The sequence below is a fragment of the Pleuronectes platessa genome, chromosome 3 (assembly GCF_947347685.1).
Source record: "Pleuronectes platessa chromosome 3, fPlePla1.1, whole genome shotgun sequence".
Taxonomy (NCBI): domain Eukaryota; kingdom Metazoa; phylum Chordata; class Actinopteri; order Pleuronectiformes; family Pleuronectidae; genus Pleuronectes; species Pleuronectes platessa.
The window spans coordinates 15,080,417-15,106,692 of NC_070628.1; the positions used below are offsets into that span (position 1 = coordinate 15,080,417).

Sequence of the window (26,276 nt, forward strand, 5' to 3'; positions counted from 1 at the left end):
ACGGCAGACACAGACCGTCTCTGTGATTCTTTCCGTGGCCTTTCTGTCTCTCGTCCACTCACTCACTCAGTCACTCACATGGAGACATTGATATATAATGTGGCACCCTGCCCAATGTTTGTCTGTGATTAAACGGTTGTTTTGTGGGAGAAGGATGTCCCACAGCACTCACAGCACGGTTTCCATTACCCTGTAGTAATTCAATCCCGGAGAACAGTTACAAGTGAGGTGAAGCACTTAAATGGAGGGATTTTTTTTTGGAGCACATAAAGGATTCAACACTTCTTTAGTGTTCGCGTCTCCACAAAGCAATTTGCTGGATGTACTGATAATCAGACAGAACATAATATCACACTTTTGATCTGCTCCAGTGCACGAGCGGTGAAATCAAACAGCAAGGGACGACTTTTCCGTGAAAAATAAAAAATCAACCGACACCGGAGTGTTGATTTGATTTGTTTGCAGGAAGAAAAAAAAGTGCGGCTCCATTGCATTTGTCACATTTGTGAAAACAAAGAGGAGTCGCTCCGCGGCTAAGTGCTTTATTGTTGTAGTTGTTGATGATAGTTTGGTGGGTGTTCACTTGAGAGGCTTTTTGCCTCTGAGATGGAAAGATGAGCGGATGGGCAGGAAGTAGAGGGGGAAATATACAAGTGTTGAACCTCATGAATAACAGATGAGGTTTATTGTACTTACTTATCATAAACCTTAACCCCAATATGTCTGTCATGTGCCTCAGAAAGATTATTATATGACGGAACAATGAGAGAAGAGTCGTTTTTGCAATATGTGGTGGGATGCACAAGATTTTAAGCTGCTATATTTAAAAAGGTTTATATATATTTGTATTTTTAAGAGCATATATAGTCATGAGTTATTTCCCCACTGACTTTGCAGTTTGCGAAACCATGACAGGAAATAAAGTTATATCAATTATCATAGTGTAGGAATAAAATAGGGTTTGTAGGGATGTATGATTGAAGAGGGCAGAGAGAAGCTGTGTGTAGCTGAAGAAGAAAGCCAGAAGAGCTGGCAGCAAGGAGGAGAGGTAGCTCTGCTTGAATCTGGAAGGCAGGATGAAGTAAAGGGAGACGGGGCAACGGGAGAACAAGATACTGGAGAAGAGATTAAAGGAGTTTAGCAGAAGAAAGAGCACTGAGAAAGCATAGGGGACACATGTGGAAAGACAATATCAAAGATTTCTACAGAGAAAAAAATAGAAAAAGTGCAGTCGAGTGGAATATGAGGGGGAAACTATGGGGAAGGCAGAGGAGAGTGGAGACTTGAGGGAACAGCAGAAGCCCTGAAGAAACGAGAGCAGAGAAGCTAGTAACAATGACACTGCGGAGAGGAGTTAAAGACTATATAATACGGATTATGCAGGATGGTGTGATGGGCGAGGAATTGATGCGATAAAAGAAGAAAATAATGGGTGTAGGGAAAGGGGGGAAGAATCCTTAAAAAGCAGATAACGAATAATCCAAACAAACCGGAGGAGCAAGTGACGACAGAGAGGAGAGGGAAAGCGAGGGGGCAAACTGAGTTCACACAAAGGAAGGAGATTTAAGGAGGGAAAAAACGAGGCAGAGACGCTGCAATCACAGGTATAATGAGTCCGAGCAGGAGGGAAGATTTAATGAGGCTGGCATAGTTACAACTTAAATAAACAAGCAGCGAGCCAATGAACACATTTGTTTATTGCACAGTAGGCCTAAGGCTGGAATTACAGGCGAGGTGGTTTAAAATAGGAAAGCAACTCACTGGTGTTCTCATTAAACTTATTCAACAAAGCGGGTAACAGATTTTACAATGGTATATATGTACGGCTGGGCGATATGGCCAAAATTATTTCAGGAGCCCCTTTTTTACTAACTATCAATAATTATCATGATAAATATCTTAAGTCATGTTATCGTTTCTTTTGAGTTTATGGACAGATAACGACAAAACGATAAACAGCAATATATATACAATACTGAGGTAGAGTATTTATGTGTAACACCTCCTCTCTGTGCTTACACACTGCATAAACATATCGGTTAATATAATGAACTTTTGTTATATTGCTATTGATGAAGTATTGACATTTGTATTACCCAGCCCTAATGGTATGTGCATATTTTGTGGTAATGTGGTATTTTTGTATTCTTATTGATGATGTCCTCTTTCTATCTTTCTTCAACTGGGCTTCCTCATTTCTATGTGTCATTCATGAGATCACCCTGCCTGTTGTATTACCCAGCTCCAGTGTTGTGCAAGTTCACTACTCTCATGAACTAGTTCAAAGTTCAGTTCATACAAGTTAACATGAATAGTTCACGTTCATAGTTCACCATTTAAATTCTGAACTAGTTCATATTTCAGTTCATTTCATAGTTTTAAGGTGGAAAGTGAGAATGAAAGACTTAACTTGTTAAAGAAAACCTTATCCATCACTACCTCTTGCCTTTACTGTCGGAATCATTTTTCAGACAGTGTGTAAAAATCCCTCTCTGCTTTCTCTTGCCATCTGTATATGAGACCGAGAGCTGTTGTGTTGCAGGTATGGCCTGCCCCTTTAAGAAAAGTTTGTAGTGTGTGACGTTGTGCACCAGGGTATTGTGGGAGAAGACGATAAAAGTGTGGGTAAAACGAGAAGTGACGGAGCACCTAGAGGTGATGCGAGTGTTGCTCCTGCTGTATATCCGAGAAATAAAGTGGCCGCATTCCAAGTAAAGAAACATCTCCTCCTCCTTCTTCACGGAGCGGTCCGGACGGCTGGTTACCTGCCAGACAGCGAGCCAAGATAACCAGTGACAGGTACGGCTCCTGGTACAGGCGACATAGGAGACGTGACGTGACACATGCAATGTAAAACAATACATTAACGTCAAACAATCATCCTTTAACCCCGGGGACGCACCGGAGGTAGAAGCGCCGCGAAAAGCGCTCCGCCTCCTTTCCTCGCCCATGTTAAATACTTGGGCTGTTCGCACTGGCAGCGTAGTGCCGGGAAGAACCGGGAAGCACCGCGGCCACACCATAGACTTAATGGGCCACACACAAGCACATAATCTCCTGTGGGGGGTGGCGGCTACAGGCTTGCGTAGGTCAGTCATCTGTGAAGTCTTGCATCATTTACACCTGAACCAGCGCGGAGAAATGATGATGATGATGAAAACTTAAATATAAAAAAATTAAATATAAAATTAAATAAAATTAAATAAAAATTTTTTTTAATTAAATTAAATAAAAAAAAAAAAAACTGCGCGCGCACATCCTGCGCAGAAGCCCACTGCGCACTTTCTGCGCAGAAGCCCATTGCTCACATCCTGCGCAGAAGACTACTGCGCACACCTGCGCAGAAGCACAATGCGCAGGAATTGCGCGCGCAGTTTTTGTTTTTTTTTAATTAAATTTTTTCCTATTTTTATATTTAATTAATTTAAATTTACATAGTGAAATATATTTTGCAAATAATTGGAGAAATCCTGCCAACTTTTAGAGTTTAGTATATTGTCGGCTTGAATATGGGATGCAGTGGGAGTCGAATCCGGATCCTTCTTGTCGAGAACGCATGCTCTACCGACTAGGCCATACCACCTGATGATTGCCGTGAGGAACTAAGCACCGGATGGACAAATTATCGTGTCATTTTATGCTGCTTTTGATAAACACTTCAGAGAAAATATTTTCTACTTTACTACATATATTTGACAGCCTTACTTAAAAGTTACTATTATATTTTGGCTTTTAGATACTGGACAATTTAACATACTTTAAAAACCTATTGTTACAGAATAACCCAGTACTTTTCCAACCTTGTCTTCAGACGCCTTACAAGAATCATAGTCTGCTGTGATGTCCTGAGGCTGTCCCCTGCTGGCGGCTGGGTTCCTCTGCTGCTCTAGCTTGGTTTGTGCAGCTTGTGATTAACTAAAGTTGTCCATAAAAGAAAATCTTTGATATCCTTTAAGGGCAATTTGATGTACAACCAGCAATCAGTGTACAACAAAAATAAACCAATATATACAGTGTAAATAAAACACAATATAAAAACCCTATAGACTAAGTAGCAGGGGGAAATTAGCTTTTAATAAATGAATTGATAAGTCCACCAACAGAAAATTACCCGTCAACTATTTAGATATTCTCAAAACATTTCATTCTACTTTTAATTTCCTGTTGTGTTTCTAATAATTATTAATGTTGGTGACATTTCCTTGATAAATGTGTGGAGGTTTTATTACCTCTGCTAAGGAGGTTATGTTTTCATCTCTGATTTGTCAGTCAACAGGTTTATGTAATAAACTACTGGACCAATAACCTCATAACTTGGAAGCTGCATGGATCCGAGATGAACCTATACGGCTCTGTTGAGCTCTACTGAGTGCCAGTCTAGTGAATGAATCTGGAATCTTCTCTCAAAAAACATTTTCCCCCCATAGGGTTTGTAGTGTGAAGCTAATGAGGTGTTTTATAAAGATGTGATCGAAAACGTCAGACCAAGTGAATCCACTTTATTTCAGCATGAACAGAAAAAAAAGAAGGGAGTTTCATTTCACTTCACAACAGTTCCTCATAGCAGCATGATGCATACAAAGAGATGTATAAAAACCTACTAATTTTGGCAGCATAGTAGGGACATTTGCTGATGTCACCACCCATGGCTCGGTGGACAGGCAAGCCAGCATCTAAAACATCCTCCTGGACGGCTCCCTGTGTGAACAGTCAGGCAGCGGCTCGCACAGAATTTGCGCTTCCGCCTCAGGTGTGTCCCTGACGTACACGCTGCGGTGATAGACTGCGGTTAGAGTCAAAGATGAATCAAAAAAAGATTAAATTATCAGGTGCACAATTCAGAAAGCACCGCAAAGTAGAGGAGGATAAGAAAGAACAATATAGAGGTAAGAATCACACCGATTGTGGACATCATTAATGTTTATTTGTGTCGACATGATATTTGATATTTTTTATTATATATTTGTATTGTTTTTTATAGCTTACAAATTTGTCTGCCTGTGTGTGCATCTGTTTACAGTCCAAAGGTTCTTGGGGAAGCATGACAGTTTGCGTGTTTATGTTGGGGGGCGCCAATTCGAAATCTCGCCTAGGGCGCCAACATTGCCAGGGCCGGCCCTGACCAGCGAGCTGAGCTCCCAACTACGGTTCGGAGCCGAGACACTGGCCAGAGAAGAAAACACTTGGAATACGTTTCTTGTTTGGTCTGCATATGTGTGCCATGAGTGATGGGTAACGTAGTGCGAAGTCAAGTTAGTTGGTTTAGGTTAGGCTACATCGCGGACATAGTAGCGTTGTTTAAATCTTTGGGGATTTAATTTATAATTGCCTGCAAATTAACTGTTAGTATTGGTCTTTTAACTGTAGTGTATTCGAGAGCTTTAATTTTGCAGGCACTATGTGATTTATGTTCCTTGACAACATATCCTGTTATCCTATGAACAGTATAAATAGTTTTCATTTAAATTTAGATACCTCTACTACCTTTCATGACCAGACTCCACTGTCACTTCTTTTTTTCTATGTCACCTTGACGTAGATGTCATTTACTTTTTTATACATTCAACACTTACTAGCTAAGCATTTTTTAAATAAAACAGAGTAAATTCACATTTGTTATCAATATCCATACATCTTGATATTGTTTCTAGCGGGATGAATATTATGTATTATTTACTCATGTACTTCTGACATCTTCATTTTACTTTTCTCATAGTTCGGTTTACAAAAAGAATATGGTCGCTAAGTGGGCAAAGTAAATGAACATATAATTTCATTATCCCTCATTAAAAAGGCCTTAAGGTCACAGCACCACAATACAACTTTGTACAGCAGTTAATAATCTATAAATCTGTATTTATATTTGGCTTCAATACTGTTACTTCTGTCTTCCAATCACCTTATCCTTAATGTCTGTATTGTCAATATCTCCATTCGAACATTCTTCCTTACAGTGACAGGTTTGTAGTAGTTCTGGTGGCTGGACTTTCATCTCACTGCAGTGAACCTTTTCTTGACCTATTTTGACCTTTTATCATTCTTATGCTCCTGTGTTTCACTGTTTTGCGCGCTACTGGATACCTACGTCTCCCTTCAACCGAGTATCCATCCATGCGTCCATCTCTTATATAAAGTCAGGGGAACCTCGACACTATGGCTCAAACGTCACTACATGTAGGGCTTGTGATTGGATGTCGATTAAAAAGGGGGAAACCCCTTTGCCATGAGGCAAGGCCACCACCAACCCCCTGCTCTGCACCAGTCTACCCATGGCCTCCATCCAATGTCACACTGACCGCGACCAGTCCTGCATGTTCCCCCTTAAAATAAGATGATGGGTGATTAAAATGCATGTTGATGTGAAGCTGAACACATCCAATGTAGCATTGTAAATGCGAGCGTGAATCAAATGCGCGACAAAAACAAGAACGTGTCCACGTATCATCTGCCTCTCGTCCTCCATCAGAACAGCTGTCAGTGGAGCAGGTCAGACGGGAACAAGCCCCAGAAACACACATCTCAGCCCGCGGATCCACTTCCCACCTCTCCCCCTGTCTCTGGAGCTCCTCTCCCCGCTGCTGCTGCTGCTACTACTGTACTTGCAAAATAGTGCGTCCTACTGTCTCCATTGCGCATGACAGTACGGCGCACTGTGAAGTAGGCCTCCTGTTTTTCTCCCCAGCCCCCGGAGTCCTCCTGGCCCCCACCGCCTGCACTGCTCCAGTAAGTAAAACACGAACCCACTGTAGCTCATTCAAAAGGCAGCGATCTCTTTTCTCGGAGCCCCGCGAGGGGGGGGGGGCAGCGGTCGTGCAACTGTCCGGGGGGCGCGCGGTGCTCGGCGAACGGTGTGTGTGTTTTTCTGTAGCCGTGCGGAAGCGGTCGGAGTGCAGCGGAGGCTTCGGGACTGTTTCCGCACGCTCGAGGGAGAGCAAGGCCCAGTGACCCACATTCGGAGCAGCCCAGTGTGTGTGTGTGTGGGTGTGCAAGTGGGCGAGCGTGTGCGCGCGCACCCCTGTCACAGTGTGTGTGTATGTGTGTGTATATACATCTGCCGCGAAAATGTTTCCACCATCGCTGGGTTTGGACGCTTCTCCTCCGCAGATATTCGCGTTTTTGTCGGACTCTGCCGGACGCTAGCCTCGGTGTCTCTCCCGCCGCGGAGCTGCTCGGTACCGGAGGAGCGACGGTAATAATTCACCGATTATTTTCTCCTCAATGTCAGTTGTTGCGTGACAGCTCGATGCTCCGTATTAGCCTACACATATACACACACGCACGCACGTATACACACACACACACACACACACACACTCTACTGTTTGCTGTAGTAAAGGTGAAAGGGTTTACGGCTCGTCACAGCGTCGTTCGCCGTTTGTCAGAGACCGAGAGCGGCGCGGGTTAAATCTCGTGAGTGAAACGAGCAGTTTTTTTCTCCCGGTAGCAGGCTTAGTTAGCTTGCGAGCTAACTCCATGGGCTGCCTCTACCTCGGTTGTATAACTAACACTTGTGGCATTTAAACGTTAAAAACATGTTCCCGTGCATTTGTCCCGAGCTTGTTGTTGTGTTGTGTTTCGGGGGTGATGCATGACGCCGTGTCCACGGGGCCATGTTGCCCACACCAGTGTTGATTCATTGACAATGGCGTACAGTGGGGGAGAGTCGCTCAGGGAAGGAGCCCAGGCTAATGAGGCTTCACTTATTGGCCATCAGGAGTAAATGGCTGCAGGTCAAAGGCTGCTGGAGGCTTCAGAGCAGCATCTGCACCTGAGGGTCACTGCTGTCTCACATGAACCCTGGTGCATTAAGTTTGATCGTGCAATCAGAGGTTTTACTCTTCCCACTGTGACCTTCCTGACCACAGTCATATCTTACTGCTACATCCTCTTATATGTGGCTTCAGTGGGACAAGGTGTGATCCAGGTGGTGCTCTGCTGTCCCACCAGTGTCAGGGACTGCCTGACAACTTTGGGGTACAGCACTTTCAGACCGTCCACAATGACAACATGTCTCCTGGTGTTGTGTTGTTTGTTGTACAATGTACTGTTCTACAGCTGCTTTAGAACATTGGCCCAAGAACAGTTTCCACATGGGCACAGTAAAGTATATTTGGTTGATTTGATTCAATACTACACATTTCCTAGATTGTCAAAATGGAGAGATTTGAATAAGATGGAGAGAAATTTCGCATTCATATTTACCTTTACTGGATGTACTCTCTGCAGCATGGGGAAGATGTCACATTGGGCTCTTGCCAACCGCCACGGGCATTTTTCATCATAGACGAAATGATAGGTTGTTGAGAAAATGCTTATTAATAAATGTCAATAATAGAGCTTGAACAATTAGCCAATGATTCAACCACTAATCTGCAAATGCTGTTGTTTCAGCATTTATTGTCCAGCAAACAAACAATGCACTGCTTCCACTTATACACGTGTGAGGATTTTCTCTGTTGTTTGTTATTGTACATTTTTTGTATTGTTGTTGTGGACTGGCTGTCAAACCTCATCTTGAGGTGAAGGGATTTTTATGAATAATTTTCGCAATTATGAGAAATTTTTTCACCCAAACAATTGATTGCCCACTCCATAAGATTCAGTTGAAATCTTATGTTATACAAATATCTTTTATTTTATTTTATTGATGGGCATTTTCTAATACTTTTTTTGGTGGGTTGCAGCCTTTAGCCTGTTTTTAACTTGCAGCAATGAACACGTTCCCTGTTGGCCTCCAGAATTTGCTTGCATGGTAAACAGTGGACACGGGCTGAGTGGCATGTTTGTTAGTCCATGGTTTTTTTCATGTTGCAGGTGAGGTGTGGCTTACACGTGAGGGTTTCTTAGTGCCAGGAAGAACGGCTGCCTTCACGTGCAAGGAGTCCTCTGAGGAAGTAAGTCGAAACACATTTAATCACCATTTTTTTTAGTCTTACCAATGCTAATAATGCATCATAATAACTTGTTCACACTTTCAACTGTATTAATTTACAAGATCTAGTTAATTAGTTATTCATGATTTGATTTTTTATTTAAGTTGTTCACAAATAAAGTACATGTAAAAATTGTATAGCTAAATACATCATTTAAACAGTAAAATTGTCATTGGTTGTTTTAAATGTGATCATCTACTGCATTGTGTGGTAGCTTGTTTGGGAAACAGATTTAATTATCAGATGATCTCTTGCGGTGTGCTCCATTTAATGATAATTGACAAACTAGATCAACTGGTATTGTAAGTGAGTACTAGACGTGAAACTGAAGGGAAAAGGTGTGTGTGAAAGGTCTCTGAAGGTTTATTGAGTTCATCCGTTCATTTCCGGTGTTTTCTTTCCTGTATAGGATCTTTTAATTTATGGAATTTCTACTTTGTTAGCTGCAGTTACAGCTCATAGCTTTAGATGGATGATGAGAACAATTCTAAAAGCTGTGCCCAGAATGAACCCAATGACCTAATGTGATTGCACTTTCTTCTCTGATTTCTCCCACAGGTTTAGTTCACCACTATGTCTCTCCTATGGTCCGACCCCCCCTCTTGACCCCAATGACCTTAACGCCAGTCTTGACTGTGGACACAGCTTTGACCCCAAACCCTTTTTATGACCCCTGAGAAAAGACGTTAACTGGTCACGTGCATAAGCTGCAGTGGGGTGAGAAATAACCTCACACACTTCCATTCACACATGCCAAGCTGTGTTTTCTAACTGAGTAAATAAAACTACACAATTTTTAACACATTATCACTAACACAAGTTGCAACATATGTTATATAAATTGCCTGTCTGCCAAGCTATTCACTCATTCATGTTTTTAGTCGACTGAATTGTACTATATGTCATGGTGGGCACTAATAGAATACTTGTTTTTCTTTCTCTCCAGGTGATCTTCCAAATGCCTACCTCACGCTTAAAGAGCAATTCACTCCAACCACAGCCCTGATCAGCAGCCACAATGACATCAAGCGTAGGGTATGCAATGAAATACACACACACACACACACACACACACACACATTGCACGCAGTAGCCACTTAAAGTCCAAGTTAATGCAGTTTCAATTCTACTTTTACAAGGTTTGTTTTTTCTGTGACTACAGAAAGTTTGTTTTGTATTGAGCATTATATTGAGAGTGGTTTTACAAAGTGTTGACCTACCTATTTACATACATGGTGGGAGAGGGGTAGATCTGGAGCTGTAACATGTAGTTGAGTTAACAACTATGAGTAGTTGTCACTGAGTATTATAGGCATCATAAAAATGGTCTCTATTGTAGTCAGGTTTATTGGATTTTGTTAGATAGCGACTGATAAAGTGGCCACTAAGGAGTTTATTGCAATTTATCATAAAATGAATGCATATAGACAAAATATGTCAAGTTGTGAGTTTGTCAGTTATTGTTAAATACAACATGCCCCAAGAGCAAATCTGATTTATTGTGCGATACCGTTTCAAAATGTGCAATATGTTAAATTATAGTCTGAATCCGTACACTTCAAAGAGTTTGCATTGACCTACATTAACTGAAACGTAAGCAAGAACACGCCTTGTTGCACGAAAGCACTCGTAACCTCCTTGGCAAGCAAAACACATTCCTTCCCACTCTCTCTCTCTCTGTCTGCCTCACTCCTATTTTTTGTGTGACCCAAAAATAAACCCTGCTCCTGGCATGTAGGAATCCTCTTTTTGCCAACATCCATCATTAACTATTATTAACAATGCATATCTGCTTTCAAACTGCCGACACATGTGCTCATGTGGTAAACTCTGAAATGTCTGTGTATTCTTTTCTCTCCTCTAGGGATGATTGTAGCATCTTTGATGGGTTGATGGAAGAAGATGAAAAAGACAAAGCAAAACGGTGAGATAGATACAGACAACTAGTGAAGAATGGACCTCAGACCAATACACCCATCATTCTGTTTAGCATTACATGGTATTTAAAGCTTTGTGTCATGACCAGACCTAGACTATATTTAAACATGAGTATTTCTAACCTCATTGTTTCCAGGTTCACGTGACAATGTGGGTACACTGGCTCCTTTTCAAGCATGGTGTGTCACTTAATCTGCCAAAAGACAGAACAAAAACAAACCATTGTGAGTCTAATTCCACACTGTGCTTTGGATTGCAGCGTGTCCCGTAACAAGTCGGAGAAGAAGCGGAGAGACCAGTTCAATGTCCTCATCAAGGAACTCGGCACGATGTTGCCGGGCAACACCAGGAAGATGGACAAGTCCACCATCCTGCAGAAAAGCATCGACTTCCTGTGTAAACACAAAGGTCAGGGTTTTCTACCACCCTCACCTTCACTTCCTATGTTTATGTTGAGCACCTCGCTGGGTGGACATTTTTGGTCTTATATTTAGCTTTGCCATTCACATTTCATGAACACTGCTGTTCGGGCTTGTTTACACCAATAAACTTGCAGTGTGTACTTTACTCTTAAATTAAGTTGAACATCCTCACTGTGTATTGTTGACGTATTATATTTGTGTTATTTATAATCTTACCATTCTTTGATTTTGCATATGTGCTGCTTTACGTCGACATCCTCTCATTGTCTCTCGTCTCATAATCCTTTCTGAGCGCCTCCTGAATACAAGGATAACTTGTTGAAATATTTAATTACATCACATGAGTTACTGCTGTTATTGCTGCACATGTTAATTACCAGACAGCTGCAACTGCTCTGGTGCACTATGATCTGAGGTTGTGTTTAACTGCCGTGTTTTGACCTTGTGGATTCAATTATCCTTTAATTATACATTTTTACATCATGTTGTCCCATGTTTTATGCCTGCTTTCTTTTTGTGTTGAGCCATCATGTTTTTTCGCATAATTTCCCTGCAAGACTTGTATTTTATTATTTCTTTAAGTTTTTCCTCTCTCTATCTCTCCTTCCTCAGAGATCGCAGCTCAGTCGGAGTCGAGTGAGATCAGGCAGGACTGGAAGCCTCCATTTCTCAGCAATGAAGAGTTCACACAGCTCATGCTGGAGGTCAGAAATCTCACAATTTTCAAAGTATACCTGGAAACAACATATTTCCACTGTTTCATTACAGCTGAATTTCAGTTCTAACTCACCTGAGCAAATACATGTAGCTTTTTATTAATCATTTTTTTTTTTCCAGCTTCATTTTCTTTGGAATTACATATATAAATATGATTCAATTTAATCAAAGTCAAAGTTATGACAGCCTTCATCTTTTATGTATTCTCTTGCTGTAGACCAACATATCACCCACTTTTTCATCTTGTCTTACAATAATAGGCTCTGGACGGGTTCTTTATAGCAATGATGACTGATGGAAATATCCTCTACGTCTCGGAGAGTGTCACTTCCCTACTAGAGCACCTACCGGTGAGTAACAGAGAATCTTATCTTTCACCAGGTACAGGATGTAGTACTAATTTAGGTCATTGTAGAACAAGCTTGTTCAGATTTTACAAGGCAGAAAGGCGTGTGTGTTAATTATGTAGAGATAAATGACAGTGTTATACAGCTTGGGGAACTTTAGTCAGCACTCTTAGCCTTGGCATGACTCTGCGAGTTCAGATAAAGTCCACGGGTCCACATGTATCCCTGAGAGTTTTTTTCATAGACATCATAAAAGGAAGCAACATGACAGTGTGCTGAATGGGGTTTGATCTTTCTCCTGATTTGTTCATCTTCGTTCTCATGCATGTGTGTGTGTGTTCCATAGGCGGACTTGGTGGACCAGAACCTGTTAAACTTCCTGCCAGTTGGTGAACACTCCGATGTGTACAAGGCTCTGTCCACGCACCCCGGTGACCCCTCCGAGAGCGTTAACCCCGATTACCTGAAGAGTCAGTAACACTCATCACTTTAATTCTTAGAGCCTCAGTTAAAAATTAAAAAAATACTGCCCAGTTTGTTTTGTTTCAATTTCCTTCTTGCTCCTTGAAACATTTGTTTTTGTAACTTCTTAAATTTGTTTCCTCTAGCTAAGAATCAAATGGAGTTCTGCTGCCATATGCTGCGTGGGGCCATTGACCCCAAAGAACCCCCCATCTATGAATATGTTAAGTTCATCGGCAACTTCAAGTCACTCAACAACAGTAAGTCAAGTAAAAGGCGGCCATCTTTAGTTGTAGTCATTAATCAATTGGTATGAAATGTGAGATCATGTAAAAGACTTGAAAAGTCAGTTGACAATTAATTCAAAGTTAAAATATGTATATCATGGCTGGTTTGCATAACAAGCATGCATTCCATGTCTTACCAATGAAGGCACACAGAACCACATTAAACAGTTTAATCCCTGACTGTGTTCTCTGTTGTTGAAGTTCCCAACGTGAAGAGGAACGGTCTGGCAGGAGTCTTACAGCGGTCGCTAAAACCTGCTTTTGATGACCAAGTGTGCTTTGTAGCCACTGTTCGTCTGGCCAAACCACAGTTTATTAAGGTACCCACGCACACACACTAATGGGAAATCACATAGTCATAACCTAATATTATCTAATGTTCCTGCTCTGGTTTTATGCCTCTGTGACTGCGTTAGACAAAGCTGGAGGCATTATGTTTTAAGGTGATCCATCCTTTCACTCTTGTGAACTTGACCTCAAAGATAAAATGATCAGATTTGTTACATTATATTCATTTATTCTTAATTTACTTTATTATTTCAATGTCTTCACTGCATTTATTATAAGAATGTGAACAGACATGGAAGTAAACTGAAAAATCGGTTTGTTGAGGCAAACAACTGCGAGATGTTGATTCTATTTGGTTTTTCAATTTGCAGGAGATGTGTACAGTGGAGGAGCCCAATGAAGAATTCACGTCTAGGCACAGTTTAGAATGGAAGTTCCTCTTATTAGACCACAGGTAAACATACAATCAAACGCCTGCCACATGTTATCTCTATATTTACTACAGTTTGGCAAATTTGAACGATGAACATTGTATTTACATGATATGTATTTCTATCAGATATTGTCATATAATGTTGCCTTCTCTTCTTCAGAGCTCCCCCAATCATTGGTTACCTTCCTTTCGAGGTTCTGGGAACATCAGGGTATGACTATTACCATGTGGATGACCTGGAGACGCTAGCAAAGTGTCACGAACACTGTGAGGGCTCCTATTTATTTAATTCTTTTTTTTAAAGTCTTTGTCAAAGCCTTTCTCTGCTTGTTGTCACTAACACCTCTGCTCTCGTACACCTGCGTCTCTCTCCTGTTCAGTGATGCAGTACGGTAAAGGAAAGTCTTGCTACTACCGTTTCCTGACTAAAGGTCAACAGTGGATCTGGCTGCAGACACATTACTACATCACCTATCACCAGTGGAACTCTAGACCTGAGTTTATTGTCTGCACACACACAGTTGTCAGGTACTGCAGCTGAATCCAGCCTCATCTTCCCTTGTTTTAGGACATTTATCAATTTTTTTGTTGTTGCTATGATTAGATATTTTCAGACCATTATCTACTTTTATGATCTGTTGACTTGTGATGCAGCATTTCTAAATTGTCACTCAACAGAACACTGTTTCCATATCTGTCTCTAACCTCCCTTTTTTGTCCAAACTGCAGCTATGCAGAAGTGCGGGCAGAACAGCGCAGGGAGCTGGGTATTGAGGAGACGACCACAGATGTCACTATGGATAAGGTGAGAAATTACTACCAGAAATCACCTATACTTTTCAGAAATACATTATCCGTATTATTTAATAACAATAAACAAGAAAAAGATATATGATATTTATAAAAAAAAATTATATAGATTTGTTGTTTGAGCTTTCTAATGTAAAAAGCCCCCCAACAAATATATCACTGAATGTGGATCTCCCTTTGGCCTTGAATGCAGCAAATGACATATTTTTCTGGTCCATCTAATAACTATTCAGGAGTATGTATTGTTAGGATATCAGGCCAAAGCTCGGGCAGTTTATTTACGAATGTGGTTTTGCTTTGATTAGATTTAGTGATCTTTTGCTCAATACACCAATCAGTTTTGTCATTTCCAACTACATTAAGTCTGATTTTTGTTTTGAAAGGATCAGCCATCATGTCCATTTTTCCTCTGCTTGTCTGTGTTTAGAGTCAAGACTCTGGCTCAGAGTCACAGGTGAATACATCAAGCCTCAAGAAGGCTCTGGAGCGATTTGACCGCAGCCCATCACCCTCAAGCTCCTCGCAGAGTTCCCATAAGTCCTCGACGCATGTCTCAGACAACACTTGCACTTGTAAGGACAGACACACCCTGCTTTGAATTTACATACATAAAACTTTAGACTTATATTCTTAAGAGGAGCTATTGGCCAATCAGTTAGCTGTGCTCATTCCAGTTTATTTGGATGTCGAGGCTCTGTAATAAGATGATATGGTCAGCGAGTTCTGATAAGGACTGAAGCTCATCAGCGATTCTTTCTCTGCAGCCTCCAAGCTACACATGGACACCGCCACACCTCCTCGGCAGTCACTCGCCTCCACCATGGAGATGACTTCACAGCGTCGCTCGTCCATCAGCAGCCAGGTGAGATTTCATAGGCTTAAAGCAGTTACAAATAGCAAACACAATGCAATGGGGTTTAGGTGAATTTATACATCAGATTTGTCATAACACTGTTGATCATGTGTGTATTTACAGTCGATGAGCTCTCAGACCACAGGCCAGAGTGTGACTCCAAGCATGATCACTCAACAACAACAGCAGCAGCAGCAACAACAACAACAACAACAACAACGGCAGCAGCAGCAGCAACAACAACAACAACAACAGCAACAGCAACAACAACAACAGCAGCAACAACAACAGCAACCACAGCAGCTACAGACAAACGTACAGGTGAGAATGATGGCACTAAATGACTGTTTGGCTACTATAATTACAAAATGTGGTGTTGAGCAGAAACAATATGTGGATTGATTAAAAGTTTCCATTATAAATCAATGTATGACAATAATAAGCAGGTTAATCAACAATAATCATCATTAACTGCAGCCCTGCTGTGGAGTTTGATACCTGTTCGTTACCAAGTGTTGAACATCACCAGTTGCTGCTTACTCCACACACACACAGGTGATACCCCTGAAGTATTGTGAAATTCCCATGACAGTATCTAACCTGCTCTTTTTTTCCTCTCCACCCACAGCCGGTGATGGAATTCACGGCGCAGGTGAACGCCATCCAGCACCTAAAGGAACAGCTGGAGCAGAGGACCAGATTGATCCAGTCCAACATCCAGAGGCAGCAAGAGGAACTCCAACACATTCAAGATCAGCTGCAGAGAGTCCAGGGACAGGGCATTCAGGTGAGATATAGACATATGATGGCTGTCAAGGCAGCAGCATTTCAGAATGTCAAATTGTGGCCTTCAACGCATTTAATTCAGGTCATGTTTATGTCAATGTAGGTTTATTCATTATTTCTTTAGTTGACATATGCTCTTTAGCATTTGCTCATAACTTATTCACAAGTTATTGTGCAGAGCTGCTGTCAGAGGCGTCAGTGACTCAGACTCATTAACACCCTGGCAGCTGGACAGAGATATTCCCCTCTAAGGTTTTTGAGTAAGCTTCGCCCTTCCAACCAATCAGAAGAGGCCAAAGGGAGGGGTGGGATCTCGGGACTGTAAACCGATACACGAACACGCTTCTGGCTCCACTACTCCACTGGCACGAGGCTTCCAGCTAGTATTAGCTGCTGGATGAAATATCTATGGCTGAGTCAAAGACTAGGAGGCTCATGACTCCTGCATTAGTCAAGACAGTGAGCAAGAAGCATTATTAATGTATGCTTGTAACCATGCATACCAGCACTTTTCAAATAACTAGAAGGGCATTTAGAAAGCTCATATGTCTTATAACTATATTATATTTGCAATCAGATACCTACTCAGATACCATGTACACAGACATTCTCTGCCAACTGCTAACATAACAAAACATAATTTTTCTAATATAGTTGAAAGAAGGATTTGAAACTATACAGCAACTGAATGAAATGCATCAGTGCATCATAGATAATGGCCACTACCCGTGACGGATTTTTTCACACAAATATATCCACCGTATTTCTTGAGAAATTCCCACAAATTTTTTAGAGAAAATAATAAAATAAAAAGTGGAAAATAAATTTTCGGACCCCCCCCATTCAAAATTAATACACCAAAAGTGTACAGGTTCTTTTCCTGACACCTTTTTCAAGAACGTGGTCCAGTAGTTTTTACAAACAGACAGATAAACAGACAATGAAAACATAACCCTTTTGGTTGAAATAATAAACCAGAGAGCTACTTCAGTTTAGTGTAAAGTTTACTTTTTACTTTACTGTCAGCATAACTACATACCTACCTTTTTTTTAAAAGTAATTCCTCTTTTCAAAGCAATCACAAGCTCAGCAGCGACATTTGTGTTTCTCCCCATGATTGTTTTCAAAATTATAAGTAATCACTTACTTGAACAAAACTGGCATTCTGTGTCTCTTTTAAAAAATATCAGTCAGTGTATCTTGTTTAGTTCTTTCCTGTTGAATTGTAGCTAGCTTACCAGGACCTAGATCAGGACTGCAATCATGCATTATGTATACACACACGGACCACTGAGGGTGTTTCATTTGATCTCGACAGATGTTGCTGCAGCAGCAGGGTGGAGCGATGAACGTGCAGCTCCCTCAGGTGGGGACGGTCCAACAAACAACTTCTTTGACCAATCAGGTCCAGCAAACGATGATTAACCCCATCCAATCGGGAACTCAGCAGCTCACCATTCAGCAGCAGGCGCCTGCCCCCCAGCAGAGCTTACAGCATCCGACCAACACCCTCACACAGGTAGGACTGACAGACAGACAGACAGACGCACACGCACACGCACACGCACGCACTCACTCACTCACTCACTCACTCACTCACAAAAACACACACACACACACACACACAGAGCACACACACACAGAGCACACATAGGGATACTCTTTTCTTTATGCTATTTCAGGTCAGAACAAAATATCCAGACTGTATTTGTATCTTTTTCCTTAAAATTTGCTAAATTCAAGGTCCTCTTCGATCAGTAGTGTTGGTCACATTTATGTGGAGATTGTCTGAAGATATAGAGACAGTACTGTTTTGTAGAGTTGTAGAAGGAAGTGCCACAGGGGATGCTGTGTGTTTAATCATGTGAGAGGCTCATAGGACACTCACAGGGACATCCAAGTCTTGTAAAGCATTCATAGTCGTGTTTGACCTTACCCTGTATGCTCTATTTTTACAAAAATATTTATAGAGTAAGCCAGATATGGGTCGTCTTTGTCTTCTTGGCACGGCTGCAGTAAAACCTTTTCCTTCCTATTGTCTATTGCATAGACTTTGCTACTGTAGATTGAAACAATGTGATGATATTTCTGGATTTTTGACCTCAATTAATTTTATTCACTGTATACTATTCGTTTTGTTTTGTGCTTTATGTATTTTAAACTGGCATAGCAGCACATTTGTCTCCCCCTTCTAGCAGTGAAAATAATTACACAAACAGGACTCTCTAATGAGGAAATCGGTGGTCGTCCACATGTTTCCTATATATTCCTCTGAAAACCTTCACCATGCTCCTAGTTAGCTTACTCCATCTCCATCACTACGATTGCTCCCCTCTTCAGCTCTGGCAAACCAATCATTACTCTTTCATATGAAATACATCCCTACTAGGAGTTGAGCACAGGAATGTGATTACGGACCAGATATAAAACTCTGCAATTTACCTGACACCGTTTGGCTTAATCAGCATTGAATAAACGTGTCTAATGGCTTGGGATTGAATATAAGGGTTGTTAATTTATATGAACAAATACGCTTTTAACTGTGTTTTTGAATTGGACTGTTGAAATCCAACAGGGAAAACTGCAGTAATTCCAAAATATTTATAAAAAATTCATGTCATGTCCTTCCAATCTTCTCCACTTTGCTCATCTGCAGCCACAACGTCAGCCCCAGCAACCTGCCCAGGCTCAGCCCCAGACCCAGGGCTCTGTATCTGCCCCACTGTACAACACCATGATGATTTCCCAGCCCGGGCAGCCCAACGTGCTGCAGATCAGCACCAGCCTGCCGCAGAACAACACACCACAGGGCACAACCGTGGCCACCTTCACACAGGACCGACAGATACGGTATGAAGATGAGAAGCACCGCTGATACAGAGACAAACTGCTCCTTAATAACTAAGCTGTTAACCAGAATATTTAACATGCTGTATCATTTGTGGATGCTGAAATGCATTGTTTGTTATTGTTTTTTTTTTTCCTTCTTACTCGCTCCAGGTTCCCATCAGCGCAGCAGCTGGTGACCAAGCTGGTGACGGCTCCAATGGCATGTGGGGCAGTCATGGTGCCCACTTCCATGTTCATGGGACAGGTGGTAACCGCATACAACCCCTTTGGTGGGCAACCGGTAAGAACAAAGCCATGACTCACCGAGGAACTGACGAAACAGATCCGGGGCCTCACTTATAACTGTTGCCTACGCATCTTTCCCATTTTGTGTGCAAGTCCCTTCTCATGCTAAGAATAGGATCTCTAACAAACTTGACGTGATAATGTGCACACTTGATAAACTGTTTTCACCTTTAAACTACAATTTCCAAATGAAGTCCCAGAGTTGAGGTTAGGACACGACTGATCTGTGAAGTAATTGGTCCGATTGCTGTAGAAGTAAATACTGCGATGACACTCATGCATTGAGAGCATGATGGATGCACTGGCCCATGATGACGACTGCATCATCAGCTGATATAGAATCTATAGAGCATGGGTGTCCAAACTTTTCATCCCGAGGGCCACATACAGAAAATATGTGAAGGTCTTGGCCACTCACGCCGCCACGCCCCTCTGCCCTGGAGCGGGCTGTTGACAGTGCACCTCAATCGCGTCGCTTAGGGGGGGGGGGGGCGGCTTCTGAGGGTACAGCTGGCAGGTCAGGGGTGAGTTGGGTGCCACCTAGTGTCAAAACTGAGAAGTACAACACAGTGGGCCATAGTCTATTACATTACAGTTCATTTAGCTGACGCTTTTATCCAAGGCGATTTACAATCAGTGCATTCAAGGGTAGGGGAGAGCGGGGTAATGTGAGACACCCCCTGTATCTAGGCAACAGAACACATTTGTGGTCATGTGATCATTATGTTTTCAAGCCACTCCCATGCCACCCTTGCCATGAGGGAGAAGTTGGTGCTGTGGTTAGAATGTTTTTTCACAAAGTCAATTTTCTTGCTTTGAACTTAATCAACTGTTGTGTACAAAAAAATTGATCCAGGTAGAAAAACTTTTATCATACATGTTGATGAACTTCAAACATATAAAACCATGTGATTGATGCTAGCTGAAGATTAGCAAAAGATGTTGTTTTTTCTAAAATGATGGCTATGGGGTAAAGTGGGACAAATGCCGTGGGGTAAAGTGAGACATGTAGCACAAGTTAAGTTTATTCTTAAACATATTCTAGTGTTATATTACATTACATATGTTTTATTTTTAATGCCATAAACATTGTAGAAAAGCCATCATGCCAAGAAACTACACCAGGAAGACAACCTGGGGCCAATCACCCCTCCCAGAGATGGAGAGTGTAGCCGCTGAGGTCATGCAAGGAAAGAAGTCCTTAAGAAAAGCTGGAAGGGATAGAAATATTGACAAGACAACCCTCAAAAGATTCATAAAGAAAAAATAGAAAGGGGAAGTAAAACCAGTAGCCTGGGGTGCAATAGCTGAGGTAAAGAGAATATTCACAGATGAGATGGAGGAGGAGCTTGCCAAACACTTGAAACAACTAGCTGACCAGTTCCATGGCCTTGCTCCAGTGAACTGGCATTTGAATACGCAGAGAAAAACAATATCCCTGTCCCTGCCAATTGGACAGAGAAACAATGTGCAGGTAAGCTAGGGTGTGCAAGAGATCACATGTATCAAAATAATCATAAATGTGCTTAATTTACCTCGCCTAGAGGGGAGCAAATGTAAAAAATTCTCACATTACCCCGCTCTCCCCAGAACAAACCCAGAACAACAAGAATCAAGAAAGTACAATTTCTTCAAAAATAGAGCAAAACTACAAAGTGCTATAGGTAACTGCCATTTAAGTGCTACCAAATTGTTAGTTTAAAAAAAATAGGCAGGCCAATTTAAAATGGATGGCGGGCCGCAGATGGCCCGCGGGCCGTAGTTTGGACACCCGTGCTATAGAGCTATGATCTTGGATCTTTGTGCTAAACTCAGTCCAATATCAGTCAGACTGAACGATGGAAACTAACCATCCCAGTTCAATCTCACGTCCCCCCCCCTCCCCCTCCCTGAAACTACTATCATAGTGGTATTTGAGATTGAGAAGAAGAAATTGCTTAATTATGTTAAATAAGAAAACCTAGGAGTAGGATACTCTGAATGGTCGGAAAGCAGTTCAAAAATTGATAAATCTATTTCCTTGGCTACTAAGACATTTGAAAGAAAACGTTTTGCTCTTGGAAGTGGCTTCAGCTTTCACAAATCTTTGAAACCTACGAAATACTGAGGATTAACAGACCACAGGTGCAATGTTGTTAAATTAGTTTTTTTTACATATTTATATTTTCTGTAAAAAATATCTTCAAAAGTTGAGTCCTTAGAGAATCGATTGTGGCATCATAATCAATAGTATTAGTGATGTCAGTGAACCTCAATCCAAAGGAGTCCAAAAGCAAAAAAAAAGAACTTTCCAAAATAGTTTTGTTTGGAATATAAATACTCCAAACAAAACTTAATTCATTTGTCCTGCTTGTTTTGACTATATGTCCTGTTCTGTGTTAACTTCTTTGTCACTTCAGCAGGCGGGCCAGACCCAGACCCTTACTCTGCAACCGGCCCAACCGACTCAAGGTCAGCCTGATGGCCAGAACCAAACAGCTATGGTGGCTCAGAGCGGCCAGCAGGGACAGCAACAACAACAGCAATTTCTACAGGTATCAGTAGAGGGCAGCAAATACCATTGCTTTAAACAAGTGTCTTTTTATACAGTGTAAACAATGTTTTTTTTATCCATATTAACGGTGAATCACTATCTGTGATCACTATAAGCGGTTTCCACTATACAAGGAATAATGTAATTTATGTACTTTTATTAGGAATTGATTGTATTTATTTGTAATTGTTTATATATGTAAGTGTTTTGCATCGGGAGAAAGGGCTTTATTGATTAGAACGGATGAAAAGCATTGTTTGTTTCATATTCTAATATCGTTGCACTGTTCTGTCAGGGCACTCGTCTTCTTCATAGTAACCAGTCCACCCAGCTGATTCTGCAGGCAGCTTTCCCACTCCAACAACAGGGCACATTCACCCAGGCGACCCACCAACAGCAAACACAGCAGCAGCAGCAACAACAACAACAGCAACAGCAGCAGCAGCAGCAGCAGCAGCAACAGCAGCAAAGGCAACAACAGCAGCAACAATCTCACCACCAGAGGCACCAGCAGCAGCTAAAACCACAGCCCCAGAAACAGCAGAAAGCTCCATCGTCGCACAGAACTGACAGCGTGAGCAGCCAACCCCAGTGAAGTCTGGAGGAAACAGTTTAAACCTGGGGAAGTGAAACTGCTGAGAGATCTGCTGCCGCAAACTTCCTTTTCCCCTAAAACCGTCACCCTCCCTTCCTCCGACTGAAAGAAAGGAATCATAGGAAAGAGGAACGAGTCCACCAGGAACTCACTGAGGATTGTCACCATGGCAACAATCCCCTGTTCCCTCACTTCGGGCGGTGCGGTGAGGGAACTCAAGTCTCCGTGGAAACCCCACAAAAATTCTGAGAATACCTTATCACCACGGTAACGACAGACTTTTTAAAGGTGTTTCAAAGTGTACAGATTTACTGTATGATAAAAAAGAAAACGTGTAAATATCCAGTATAGCCTAACAGGAAACAGAAATGTAGTATTTTATATGATTGCATGGAAAGAATAACTGTGTAAGCTTTTATTAGTCGCTTTTGAAAATTGAATTTTTACTTTGTTCTGGTCAAATATGGAGCAACGATGTGCTCTTCAAGAACCCCTGCTCTTCCCCCCACGGCTCTTAAGAAAACAAAAGCAAAAAAAGTCCAGATTATGGCTTTAAAGTTCTGTCAGTTTGTTTAAAAAATGGTCGGGCTTGGGGTTTCTTGTGAAAGTTGTTAAACTGTCTCTGAGACAATATGGCTCTTTTTAAACTTTGTAATCACACATTATATTTGGCAAGAAACAAGATTACAGTTGAACTGGATTATTTGCGGGATGATCACTGTACGTATAACGGGTTTAGTGATTCCAAGTGCCAATAACATAGTCGATTTATGTTTTAGTTTTTTTTCTCGAGCAGACTATTCAAAGGCGTATATATTTTTCAGCAAAATATTACCCCTAATAGATTTAATGCGTGTGTATATAGTAGGGATTATTTTTTAACAGAGAGCCCTATACATAACAAACAGTATATCCTCAACCTCCTGAAACTTTAGCACTTGATGTGGCTGTGTACAGTAAATCACTGTCCAGACCTAGTTGTTTGTAATCTGTGGTGTGATTCTGTGAGATAATGTGCGTTTTTTTGGGAATACAATCTTTGTGTGAGTGTGTGTGCATGAGGATGTGTGTGGTTGTGTGCGTTTGTCGCCCCTCGTGTCTTACAATAAATGACTTAGTAATGGTTTTGAAGTTGCTGGATGGTACTTGTATTCTCAGGAATGTGGAAAGTTTTGCTTCTGCCTCAGTCTGGAACCAGAACAGGAAGGATTAGACAGTGATTCTGCAGAGACCAGAGGAAGAAGTGTCCGTGACGGGCGTGGTTATCTAATCCGAACCAGATTTCCTAGAGCCATCATAGTTTCGTTATTAAGTAGAAGTGCAGGTGGAATTCTCCAAAGAGTGGAGTGGAAGAATATATATATACAGTTTTTATTGATAAGATAAAGTAGAGAAAAAATATAAAAGAACCAGTTTCTTTTTTTTCAGCGGACTTTGTTGCTCCAGCGAACCTCTGCCGGTCTTCTGTATTATCAGTGTTGTATCCTCTGTCTCTCTTCCTAGGCCTCAGAAACCCTCATGCAGTTCAGTTCGCTCATGTCTCAGTTCTCAAACAGCAGTTAAAAAAGCAGGATTGAACCCAGGTCCGTTTGGAATGAAACGGAAGTGGGCTTATCCCCTGCCCTACAGTCGTAAAGCCATATCAAACAGAAAAGCCTTGGATTGGAGGAAGTGAAGTGGTCGGTAATGGAGCATTTAGAATGTGTCGTTTTGTCTCCCAGTGTAGTTAAATCTGCGTGTGTGCCTGTGAGTGTGTGTTTGTATGAATATAGTGTGTCTTCTTCTTGATTCTTCTTCTTGTATCACTCGGGGGTCATCATTGGTTTCCCCTGGAGATAGCCAATCAGTTCTTGCGTTGCAGTATAAAGAAATAATTGTAATATTCAAGAAACTTCCTCTCCGGTTGGGTTCAGTGTTCTGAAAGCCCATGTGTGGGACAGCTCAGCTTGAATACCCGTGTGTTTGTGTGTGCATGTAGCGTATGTGTGGGAGGGTGTGTGTGTTTGTGTGTGTGTGTGGGAGTGTGTGGGAGAGAATGAGTGCATGTTAATTGTCACTGTAACCCAGTATATTTTCATATGGAAATGTGTGTGTCTGTGTGTGTGTTTCTGTGATTGGAAAAGGATGCATGTAAAGTAATGCAGAGCATTGGTCACCTGTCGGGCTAAGACTGGCAGCGTTATTGTTTTACAGTTACTGTCTGCTCGACAAGATCTTATCACAATAACTACACATCAGACCAGTCTGGAGCAGTGGCCCTAAGAATAGTAACGTTTAAAAATATATGTGTGACGTACAGGGTCAAATCCTCCTCCTGTTTTTCCACAACAAATAGATTTCTAACTGAGGGTCGTACTATTCAAACCAGGTCTTCCACTCATCACATAGCATATATATATATAGATCCTCTATAGACTAGTTTGTGTTGAAAGCATCACTCTGACAGGTCATGTTGAAACCTTTTATAGTTTGTGTCACTGATACCCAGCCCAAAGAATGTAAAGGTGTGTTAAAGAGACTCATGGATGTTGTAACTTTTGATTTATGGAGAACCCATGACAGGCTTTGTGATGAAGAAAAACCAGGGGTGTGGAAAAACAAATCTCTAACGGCAAGAATCCACACTGAACCACCATCTTATTTACAAGCTTTGCATTGTAGAGGAACGCCTGAATGTTTCACCAACACCAACTTTGTGTTTCTGTCTTTTCTCAAGAATAATGTTCTGACAACATCTGGTTGGGATGAAAAAATTAATAAAAGAGTTTGAGGTGTAGGATATTGGAAATGGGACGACACTGACAAGGAAGCGAGACCCCGCCCCTCCACATAGGTCACTTTTTCCAAGACACAAATTTGGTTCTAAAGAGTTCTAGTTCTAGTATAATTCTGTACACATACACAAAGCTACGTACACCAGTATTCAGTGTAAAACGGTGCTATGCTCACCTGTACTGTATGTATATCCCTCATTCTGCTCTTGAACTGTGATCCTTTATCTACCCCAAAGTCAAATGTAATCAATATTTTGAAGCAAAATGTTTGCTATTATTATAATCCCCCCCCCCTCCCCTCTTGGTCATTTTGAAAATAAAAACAGTTGCAAATATTATACCTGACACACGTCTGCTGCCTTTCTGTTGTGCTTGCGTCTATAAGCCGAGCTGGTGGTGTGGCTCCACTGAATTCCACATCGGTCCACCAACCGTTTGATGGGATGTAATAAGATTTTCTTTTCTTTGTTTGATGAATGACTACATGAAGTTTGGTGCGGGCGTCCTTCCAGGTCCACAAAATGAGTGTAATCAGGTCAGTATGTTCATTTGTGCCATCCGCACAGCTGTGCTTTGTCTGGTGCTGTAAGGCAAAGGCTTATCCACATACCAAACTAAAATGGCGAACTTTTCTTTTAAACATTAGCATATTCTTTTTATTATCACGGTGACATTAGCCTTAAGCTCATTAGTGGTCATGTTATCGATTGTTCGCATGGATTAAGTCTTGAATTTCAAGAAATAAAACGTCATAATTTTATCAAATAGGCCGTTTATGTTGAATATTGATTAACAAAACTTTGACCTTTGAATCCAAAGTGAACACTTCACCCGATTCCCTCATGGTGTTCCTGAGACAGCGTGAATTCTCAAGATGGTGTCTATAAAGATGAACGCTGTTTCGCCGCTACCTCCCACTATCGAGAAATGAAGCCAAAACCTTCCAGATACGAAGGCGACCAT

The 26,276-nt window shown here is 41.5% G+C and overlaps 1 protein-coding gene across 3 annotated transcripts; it reads left to right on the top strand.

The window, feature by feature from the left end:
• Positions 1-6,608: 6,608 nt before the first annotated feature.
• Positions 6,609-25,651, top strand: clockb (clock circadian regulator b). Of its 3 annotated transcripts, none has more exons than XM_053417825.1 (24): positions 6,609-6,723; positions 8,815-8,894; positions 9,492-9,650; positions 9,880-9,968; positions 10,798-10,857; positions 11,131-11,279; positions 11,906-11,997; positions 12,271-12,360; positions 12,704-12,827; positions 12,966-13,079; positions 13,308-13,426; positions 13,766-13,848; positions 13,988-14,094; positions 14,208-14,355; positions 14,557-14,632; positions 15,065-15,209; positions 15,402-15,499; positions 15,614-15,811; positions 16,119-16,277; positions 17,595-17,795; positions 18,933-19,126; positions 19,277-19,406; positions 21,811-21,945; positions 22,240-25,651. In XM_053417825.1, the coding sequence occupies exons 4-24, from the start codon at positions 9,952-9,954 to the stop codon at positions 22,537-22,539; spliced, it is 2,739 nt and encodes a 912-aa protein (XP_053273800.1). In that variant the 5' UTR covers positions 6,609-6,723; positions 8,815-8,894; positions 9,492-9,650; positions 9,880-9,951; the 3' UTR covers positions 22,540-25,651. The 3 variants fall into 3 exon arrangements, with proteins under 3 accessions (XP_053273800.1, XP_053273802.1, XP_053273801.1); XM_053417827.1 differs by having other exon boundaries at positions 21,814-21,945; XM_053417826.1 differs by lacking the exon at positions 6,609-6,723 and adding an exon at positions 7,017-7,189.
• Positions 25,652-26,276: the final 625 nt, after the last annotated feature.

Coding starts and splice junctions, on each gene's coding strand:
- clockb (XM_053417825.1), top strand. Junction 13,849..13,987: donor TTCCTCTTATTAGACCACAG/GTAAACATACAA, acceptor TCTCTTCTTCAG/AGCTCCCCCAATCATTGGTT. Junction 15,500..15,613: donor GCTCGTCCATCAGCAGCCAG/GTGAGATTTCAT, acceptor GTGTATTTACAG/TCGATGAGCTCTCAGACCAC.